The following is a 9,577-nucleotide window of genomic DNA, read 5'->3' as shown; positions in this document are numbered from 1 at the left end:
AAGAAGAAGAAGAAGAAGAAGAAGAAGAAGAAGAAGAAGAAGAAGAAGAAGAAGAAGAAGAAGAAGAAGAAGAAGAAGAAGAAGAAGAAGAGGAGGAGGAGGAGGAGGAGGAGGAGGAGGAGATTGGATTTATACCCTGCCCTTCACTCGGAGTCTCAGAGCGGCTTACAAACTCCTTTCCCTTCCCCTCCCCACAACAGACACCCTGTGAGGTGGGTGGGGCTGAGAGAGCTCTGACACAAACGGCTCTTGAAAAAGCTGTGCCAGAGCTTGTGACTGACCCAAGGTCACATCAGCAGGTGCAAGTGGAGGAGTGGGGAATCAAACCCGGTTCCCCCAGATTAGAGTCTGCACACTTAACCACTACACCAAACTGGCTTAACCGCTACACCAAAATTAACCACTACACCAAACTGGTAGATGGGGTTGCCAGTGGGCCTGGACAAGAATGCCCTGTCCCTTTAATAGAGGCTTAATGTGTGGAAATGGGCAAGTGAGGCTTTTCATTGCATGGAGGTAAATATCACCTGATAAATAGAATCCCATAAAGCATTTATTAAAATGGCATTTATTAAAAGGGCTAGACGTTTTATTTTTAGGCCTGTTGGCAACCCTTCCTGCCAGGTAGTGAAAGAGAAGGCGAAAAGGACAAATGGCTTGGGTCTGGAAAGAGGAATACCTGGCTCTACTCGACTTTTGGCCCTACTAGTGGACCTCCTAGGAGCTGCGGTGGCTCAAGTGGTTAAGACGCTGAACTGCAGGCTGTGGAAGGTCGGTAGTTCAGCAGTTCGAGACCCGAGTGTGCCGCATGATGGAGTGAGCTCCCATCTCTAGTTCCAGCTCCTGCCAACCTAGCAGTTCGAAAGCAAGAAATTGCAAGTAGATAAATAGGTACCACTTCGGTGGGAAGGTAACAGCGTTCCGTGCGCCTCGGTGTTGAGTCATGCCGGCCACATGACCACGGAAACGTCTTCGGACAGCGCTGGCTCTTTGGCTTTGAAACGGAGATGAGCACCGCAACCCTAGAGTCGGATTTGACTGGCTCTCGAGCAAGGGAACCTTTACCTTTTTAGTGGGCCTCCTGACGACACCTGGGTTTTGGCCACTATGTGACACGGAGTGTCGGATTGGATGGATCTTTGGCCTGACCCAGCATGGCTTCTCTTACGTTCTTATGAAGCTGCAGAGAAGGACATCTAGATCAAGCACTGGAAAGGGATTGTAAGAGCTGCTGGCTAATCTACTTTGGGTAACTATAAAATTCTCTGACTTGGAGATTTTCCCAAGACTGTTGGCCAGTAATATTTTACGACTAGATTCCATCGTTGCTTCTATTCTTATATAGGGTATATCTACGCTATGAGTTTAGCTCTCTTTTGCATCCATTTTGGGCTGCAATCCTAAACACATTCATGACCAAGTGGGGCTCTACGAGGGAGTAAATCCTGTGGAACACAATGCAAATGACTTCTGAGTAAATATTCTTAAGGCTTGTGCCTTGATTCCTTGATTTTGCTTCACTGATAGACTCTTGAGAACTGTAAGAGGGAGGAACACAAGTTTGTTAGAGATCTCATTGAACTACAGTCTGGGGGTGGGTGGGAATCATTATTAAACCGGAGTAAGCAGAGGTGAACATGTGAAACTGGATAATGCCAAGTCAGACCACTGGGTTGTCCCCATACAGTTGTGGTTGGAAGCAGCTCCTTTCAACCTAAACAGCATGATAAAAAGTAGAGACATCATCCTGCCAACAAAAGTCCGCATGGTCAGAGCAATGGTATTCCCAGTAGTCATGTATGGCTGCGAGAGTTGGACTATAAGGAAGGCCGAGCGCAGAAGAATAGATTCTTTTGAACTGTGGTGCTGGAGAAGACTCTTGAGAGTCCCTTGGACTGCAAGGAGATCAAATCAGTCAATCCTCAAAGAAATCAACCCTGACTGTTCCCTGGAAGGCCAGATAATGAAACTGAAGCTCAAATACTTTGGCCACCAAATGAGAAGGGAGCACTCACTGGAGAAGACCCTGATGCTGGGAAAAATTGAAGGTCAAAGAAGACGGGGACGGCAAAGGATGAGATGGGTAGACAGTGTCATCGATGCAACGAACATGAAGTTGAGCAAACTTCAGAGGATGGCGGAAGACCGGAGGGCCTAGAGGGAGCTGGTTCATGGGGTCGCAAAGAGTCGGACTCGACTGTGCGACTGAACAACAACAAAACCTTTCAAACAAAGGAAAGTTCCTCTCAGTCCCTGAAAGCTCAAGATGCCCAGAACTGAACCCAGCATCTTCTTTATGTAAAGCTATGGCTAATCATTTACATCCGTTCATCTACATCCTTCAGAGTCTTCACGTATTTGGGAAACTTGGTATCCACTGCAGTCAGTGTGGTGTAATGGTTAAGGTGTCAGAGTACGACTGGGGAGATGTGTGTTCGAATCCCCTTTCAGTCCTGAAGCATTCTGGGTCTTCTTGGGCCAGTCATTCTCTCTCAGCCTAACCTACCTCACATGGATGTTGTGATAAAACGTGTATGCCACCTGGATCTCCTTGGAGGAAGAGTGGGATAAAATTATATAGATGCCACTTTCCCACACCTAATTAAAAAAAAAAGTCATAACACAAATTACTATTTAATTTTACTGCCCACGGTGTGTTCCAGGTGTTGTGCACACGCAATGGCAAAAAAAAGTGGGTGGGAAGGGAAATGAAGTTTGCCCGAATGGGACTTCCAGGAGGCAAACCACATTCCATTCTTGTTAGGCACTCAGTTTTACAGCTCCAATGTAATATTACTGAAGATCTGGAAAACAAAATGTGTGTCCACCTTTTTCATTGCAAAGAGGAGACGCTCACCTTGGGCACTACTTAGCCAGACTGTCACCAGGCGAGGCCTATAAAATGACTTCTCTCAGGAATCAAAGCTTTCTGTCTTTTCTTTTTGCCAGCGAGCCAGTTTGGTGTAGTGGTTAGGAGCATGGACTCTACGCTGGGAGAACTGGGTTTGATTCCGCACTCCTCCAGATGCACCTGCTGGTGTGACCTTGGGTCAGTCGCAAGGTCTCTCAAAGCTGTTCTCTAAAGAGCCCTCTCAGCCCCACCTACCTCACAGGCAATGCTCTAGCTAAGCTATGGAGTCCTGTGAGCAAAAAATCTACTTTGTGAGCTACTGGCATTAAAGCTGCGAGGCGGTGATTTGGCTACTGCATAAATCAGTTTGCTCTGGAGCTGTGCTTCCTGAGCTAAGACAAAAATGTGTGAGTCGGAGCTAAAAAAAAACCCTGTGAGCTAGCTCACACTAACTCAGCTTAGAGGAAACCCTGCCCACAGGGTGTCTGTTGGGGGGGGGGGGGAGGGAAAGGAGATTGTTAGTCGCTCTGAGACTCCTTCGGGTAGTAACATTGACTAGACCAGAAGAAAATATTGTATTTATAGTGACATCCTGAACAGAGTTACACCCCTCTAAATCCACAGACTTCAAATTACTTAGAAACGCATTATCTCTGCTCAGAATTGCACCCTTCGTGTTTATGTCAATTCCTTCCGTTTATTGGCACACAGTGTTCAATAACCTGCAAGGACGATTACAGGTACACCACCACATGTCGGAATTGTGCTTTGGATTTTTATTTTCTTTTTACCTGGGATTTTAAAATGAATCAGATCTGATGGAGGCTAGGGTCTGATCCTGCTACAGAGCCCTATCTTCGGAGCTGTAGTCTGTAATCAGTATGAATCTTCTCCCTTTCCCCCAGGTTTCCACACCTTCTCTTGGCAAAACGCCTTTCCCGAGAGCATCATGGAACAGTTCCAGTTTCCTAGTCTATCCTTAATTTGTTGATACCCATGTGAATCATTTGATACTGTCTTATTCCCCCCCACCACATGGAATAATTATCCAAGTGTTTTCTCCCAAAATATGGATGGATGGTGGTGTGTGCTAGGGGTGAGTATTGGCAGACGGCTTATGATCCATGCTAGGGGTTATTCAGGCAGGGTTTGAAAACAAAATGGCCCATATTGTAATGGAGTTAAATCACCAGGGCAGCTGTAGTTAGAATACTGCTCAAAGTTTGGGTTGCCCTCTAAAAGGATGTCCTAGCAAAAGGGTTCCCTACATAACAAAAGGTACATAACAGAGCGAATAAAAGGATCCCCAAGCTAGTGTGTTTTCCATGCCAATAAAACACTGTAAGAAATTTAGAAATACAAAGATGAAACAATGCAGAAATAACATTTCGCTTCCGTTTCACAAGAAGAAGCTGATGGGCAGGAGATCCAGGACAGACCAGAGGAAATAGTTCTTTACACAGAGAGTGATTAAAATGTGGAATTCACTGCCAGAGGATTTAGTGATGGAGGGTCACAATAATATACAGCTTTAAAAAGGGATTAGATAGCTTCATGGAGATTAATTCTACTGGGGGCTACTAGCCATAGTGACTAAGGGGAGCCTCCATGTTCAAAGGCAGTCAGCCTCTGAATCCCAGGTTCAGGAGGAAAATCAGGGGAAGGCTTCGGCAAAGTTTGGTGTAGTGGTTAAGTGCGTGGACTCTAATCTGGGAGAACCGGGTTTGATTCCCCATTCCTCCACTTCCACCTGCTGGATGACCTTGGGCAAGCATAGTTCTGGCACAGCTGTTCTTGAAAAAGAGCAGTTTCTGTCAGAGCTCTCTCAGCCCCACCTACCTCACAGGGTGTTTGTTGTGGGGAGGGGAAGGGAAAGGAGTTTGTAAGCCGCTCTGAGACTCTGAGAAGGGTGGGGTATAAATCCAATCTTCTTCTCCTCCTTATTCAATGTGTCCAGAAGCAAAATCATCCTGGTTACTTTGAGACAAAGACAAACTACCCTGCATGCGGCCAAATTTCTAGCAGATGTTGTCAAATCACATGATGACTCTTGCACCAGCAACCTTTACATTCTTCCATGTTTTCCTGTGGAATGAGGTTTATTGTGGGATGAGGGTTTGCTGTTTATGACTTCAGTTGCAAAAGCGGTAAAGGTAATAATTATAATATTCAATGTATCTGATAAAGTGAGGTCTGGCTCATGGAAACTAACGCTAACAAGCATTGTTCACCTTTAAGGAGCCACAGAATCCCTCATTTATTTCTATAATTCCTAAATTATCCCTCATTTCGTTCCATAACTCCTAAATCAACAGCATCCATAAGGGAAAGATTGGATGGCATTTCCACAGAGCCAGTTTGGTGTAGTGGTTAGGAGCATGGACTCTAACCTGGGAAGACAGGCTTTGATTCCCCATTCCTCCACACACAGCTATTGGTGTAACCTTGGGTCAGTTACAAGTTGTTTCAGAGCTGTTCTCTCACGAGCAGTTCTCAAAAGAGCTCTCTCAGCCCCACCTACCTCACAGGGTGTCTCTGGTGGGGAGGGGGAGGAAAAGGAGATGGAAAGCCACTCTGAGACTCCTTCGGGTAGTGAAGGGCAGGGTATAAATCCAATCACTTCTTCCTCACAGTTGGATGCATTTCAGAGTCCTTTGCGGGACGATCGGCATTGGCTCCTTCTAGCCAAGGGTTCTTTATTACTTCCATTAAATGTCTGCCTGTCTTTCTGCTTCTCTCCTGCAGCTCAAGGTCTGGTGTGCAAAGTCTGCAAATTCAAAGTGGGTAGCGTCTGTTGGAGTTCCGACGATCCCTGCGTAGCAGACGATGGACAGCACTGTGAAACCACAAGAGTTTATTCAGGTAAAGGAAAGAGATTTGTCTCGTGTTGGAGCACACCTGGACACGTGAAGCTGTGTCATCCTGCGCCAGAGAGCAGTGGCTACTCTTTCCAGCAAAGGCTTTCCAGAGGCTTAGGCTTGAAGCTATTCGTGACTTTTTTCACGAGTTCCCCATGGGGACTCGCAGCCATACTGCTGTCACAAATCCCATGGCAACTCATACAAACAAAGTACAGATGGTCCAATTCTTATCAGAGAGCTATGCGGGGGGGGGGGAGCCGGGGAAGGGCTTCTGAGAGCCAGGGTGGTGCAGTGGTTAAGAGCAGCAGACTCTAATCTGGAGAACCGAGTTTGATCCCCTGTTCCTCCTGCACATGAAGCCTGCTGGGTGACCTTGGGCCAGTCACAGTTCCCTCAGAACTCTCTCAGCCCCATCTACCTCACAAGGTGCCTGTTGAGGGGAGAGGAAGGGAAGGTGCTTATAAGCTGCTGTGAGACTCCTTATGGTAGAGGAAAGTGGGGTATAAAAACCAACTCTTATTCTTTTCTCCCCCTTCCTCACAATGCCATTTTTGGCAGCCAAAACAATCCAGGCTCTGAGAGGGCGGGTGTTATTTACACTGTTGGGAGGCAGCAAGTATGCTGTCCCCCTGAGCTTGCAGCCTCACAGTGGTGTGAATAACACCCAGCCCCTGCAGCCCCCAGGTCATTCGGCTGACATAGACAGCACAGGGAAAAGGAGGCAGAAGACCTTCCTCGCCTGCGCCACTTTCCAACTCATAATTGGGCGTATCTGTACAAGGGTTGCCAGGTTCCCCCAGACACCAGCGGAGATGGGGGGGGTAGGGTTGCGAGCTCCAAGATGGGGAACTCCTGGAGATTTGGGGATGGAGACTGGGGGGGGGACAAGGCCATAGAGTCCACCCTCCAAAGCATCCATTTTCTCCAGGAGAATTGATCTCTGTCACCTGGAGATCCACTGTCACTCCAGGAGATCTCCAGGTCCCACCTGGAGGCTGGCTTCCCTGGTGACTTTTCTGTACACAAGCTACCATGGATATTTGCAGTTCTAGTACGGCTGCAAATCCCCGTGGAGAACTCATGAAAAGAGTCGTGCATCATTTGAGTCTGAGGTCAATGTCTTTCACATCACCTGTTGCCTGATCATTTTATCTGGGGATGCCATGGACTGAACCTGGGGATGCTAAGCAGATGCTCTGTTACTGTGCATTGGCCCCTTCTGTTTTAATAAATGACAGCTGTTGATCGCAAAGGAGGCTGTCCTCCACGTGCCCACAACTCTGCTCTCTCAGTTCCCACCCACTGCTTTTGGTTTAACTTGCCCTATAGCCTGACATCATCATGCACATCTCTAATAGCCAGTTTGGTGTAGTGGTTAAGTGCGTGGACTCTAATCTGGGAGAAACGGGTTTGATTCCCCACTCCTCCACTTGCACCTGCTGATGTGACCTTGGGTCAGTCACAAGCTCTGGCACAGCTGTCCTTGAAAAAGAGCAGTTTGTGTCAGAGCTCTCTCAGCCCCACCCACCTCACAGGGTGTCTGTTGTGGGGAGGGGAAGAGAAAGGAGTTTGTCAGCCGCTCTGAGACTCCAAGTGAAGGGCGGGGTATAAATCCAATCTCTTCTTCTCTTCTCTAATATGCTGAACGCAACCTCAAGTGATAGCTTCCACATGGGAATCAGGAACTGGTTCGCACAATTAGTTACTAGTTGGGAAGCAGGCAGTTATTTGGTCCGGAGGGATCGAGTCATGTCATGTGCATCCACCTGTGAGAACCCAGTGAAGTTACTCTCCCATCCTCCCCCAGCATTGGGCAGGGCTCACATTAATTCACATCTTTTCTCTTTCTCTCTCTAGGCAGACTAATGCTCTTCACAAGGCATGGCTGCAACAAACACAAGGAGCTGTGCAACATGACTGAGCAGCGGGATAACGTCTTTGACATGAGCTACAACCGCACTTGTTGCAACTATGACCTGTGCAACGGAGGGATCGTCAGCAGTCCCAGCTTGCCGCTCTTAGCTGGACTCAGCTTGGCCCTCGGGAGCTGGCTGGCACACTAGCAAGGGAGGCTGACAGGGAAGCTCGTCCTTCCCACCCAGCCGGTGACCCTTGGACTGTCTTTCTTCCCAGAAGAGGCAAGATTCCTTCACCTCCTTCCCTTCTGAAGGTTCCTCAGTCTCAATGGTAGCCCTATTTCAGACCAGCACGACTTTGGCCCTCCGTGTCAAATGTAGCCCACCAGCCGTGTGTGGGGACCCAACAAGATGAATCTCCTTTTACTTTATAATTAATAAACTGCAAGTGGGATAAATCTTTTTTTTAAGGGGGCAATTATGGATGGTTTTCAAAATAAACACATTAAAAATGATTTATAAAAAGCCTGGTTTTTCTATATACATCAAAGCCTTACTGTGGGTTTTCCCAAGTCTCTACTTGTTAGGGACATGAACGTGCCAACTTTTAAAAATTCAAATGAGGGACAGGTAGGCTCCGCCCCTGCATGGCCCACCTTCTCTCCCTATGCTGGAATCCTCTCCACATTTTATCAGCACTCGACCTGTTCCTCCCTTGGCCTCAGAATAATCTATTTTGTTTTCAACGCTGGTGCCAGCTTTGGTATGCAGATTTTCCTGTGTCAGTACTTGCCTCGGTGGTCATTAGCCACCTGAGCCAAGTAATTCATGGCGAGGTGATAAATACAGAGGGAGGAAATAGGGGTGGGAGAACTGACAGAGATCAATGAAGCCCTGTCAAGTTGTCTACGTATTGCTCCCTTCAAATTGGAAGTGAAGGTAGGTAAAGGTGCCACTCAAACCCACCTTCAGATACCCCAGGGCAACGCCATAATGACTGCGAAGTCAACCCTGAACAGCCATAAATCTATGCAGAAGGTACCATAAAACCCGATAAACAAAGAAAGTGGAAGAGGCATGCAGTGAAGAGGGAGATTAATCTCCTGATGTGGCTGTGGGGAAAAACTGTGAGGAAACAGATGGGTGTAGATTCAGCCAGGCAGACAGGGACAATTCATGTTCCCAAAAGTTGGTAAAGCAAAAGCAGGAGAAAAGATGGCTCAGTTGGCTGACTACATAAATCTCTTTGTCTTATTTGGAAGCTAGCTAGCTTCCCATGTGGTCAGGGTTCAATCCCTTTAATCTGAGATATCAAACAACTGAGTTGCTGCAAAATGGCTCTATTATTTGGTAACACTGCCGAGGTCTTGTAAACAAACAGGCATTTGAGCAGAATGACTCCAGCAATCTTTGCAGGTGTCGCAAATGGCCACCAGTTCCAACACTGATAATGCACTCATAGGATTCACTGCAGATGGACTGAGGAACATGAGGGGGCACGGATGAGATGGTATGCACCCATCTATGTGTACACAGAAGTTCTTAGAGTCTAAAATAGTTTACAATATTTAATTCTATCCTAATTGTGGGGATTTGGAATAGTATTGTGTAGCCCAATCGGTCCTTGGATGGGAGACCACCAAGGAAGCCTCTGCAGAAGAAGGCAATGGCAAATCACTTCTGCTTCTCACTTGCCTTGAAAGCCCATTACTGGGGTGGCCATAAGTCGGCTGCAACTTCACACACACACACACACACACACACACATACACAAATTATGGAGGGTCTTCATCAAACTCCGATATATTTTATACAGTCTTGCAATGTTCCCTCTAAGCTGTGGAGTCTTGTGAGCAAAAATTCTACTTTGTGAGCTACTGGCTTTATAGTTGTGAGTGAGCAATTTGGCTACTGCATAAATTAGTTTGCTCTGGAGCCGTCCTTCCTGAGCTAAGACAAAAATGTGTGAGCCGGAGGCTAAAAAACTGTGAGCTAGCTCACACTAACTC

The 9,577-nt window shown here is 47.1% G+C and overlaps 1 protein-coding gene across 1 annotated transcript in view; it reads left to right on the top strand.

Moving 5' to 3' along the window:
* LOC107118273 (lymphocyte antigen 6 complex locus protein G6c-like) overlaps positions 1-8,066 on the top strand; it is a 14,716-nt gene extending 6,650 nt beyond the window's left edge. Inside the window, exons 2-3 of the mRNA XM_015420580.1 lie at positions 5,597-5,713; positions 7,570-8,066. Coding sequence (XP_015276066.1) covers positions 5,597-5,713; positions 7,570-7,775 — 323 coding nt within the window. The 3' untranslated portion in view covers positions 7,776-8,066. The remainder of the gene's footprint in view (positions 1-5,596; positions 5,714-7,569) is intronic.
* Positions 8,067-9,577: the final 1,511 nt, after the last annotated feature.

Source organism: Gekko japonicus, unplaced genomic scaffold, assembly GCF_001447785.1.
Source record: "Gekko japonicus isolate JY-2015 unplaced genomic scaffold, Gekko_japonicus_V1.1 scaffold753, whole genome shotgun sequence".
Taxonomy (NCBI): domain Eukaryota; kingdom Metazoa; phylum Chordata; class Lepidosauria; order Squamata; family Gekkonidae; genus Gekko; species Gekko japonicus.
This window is presented reverse-complemented; position numbering and strand designations above follow the sequence as displayed.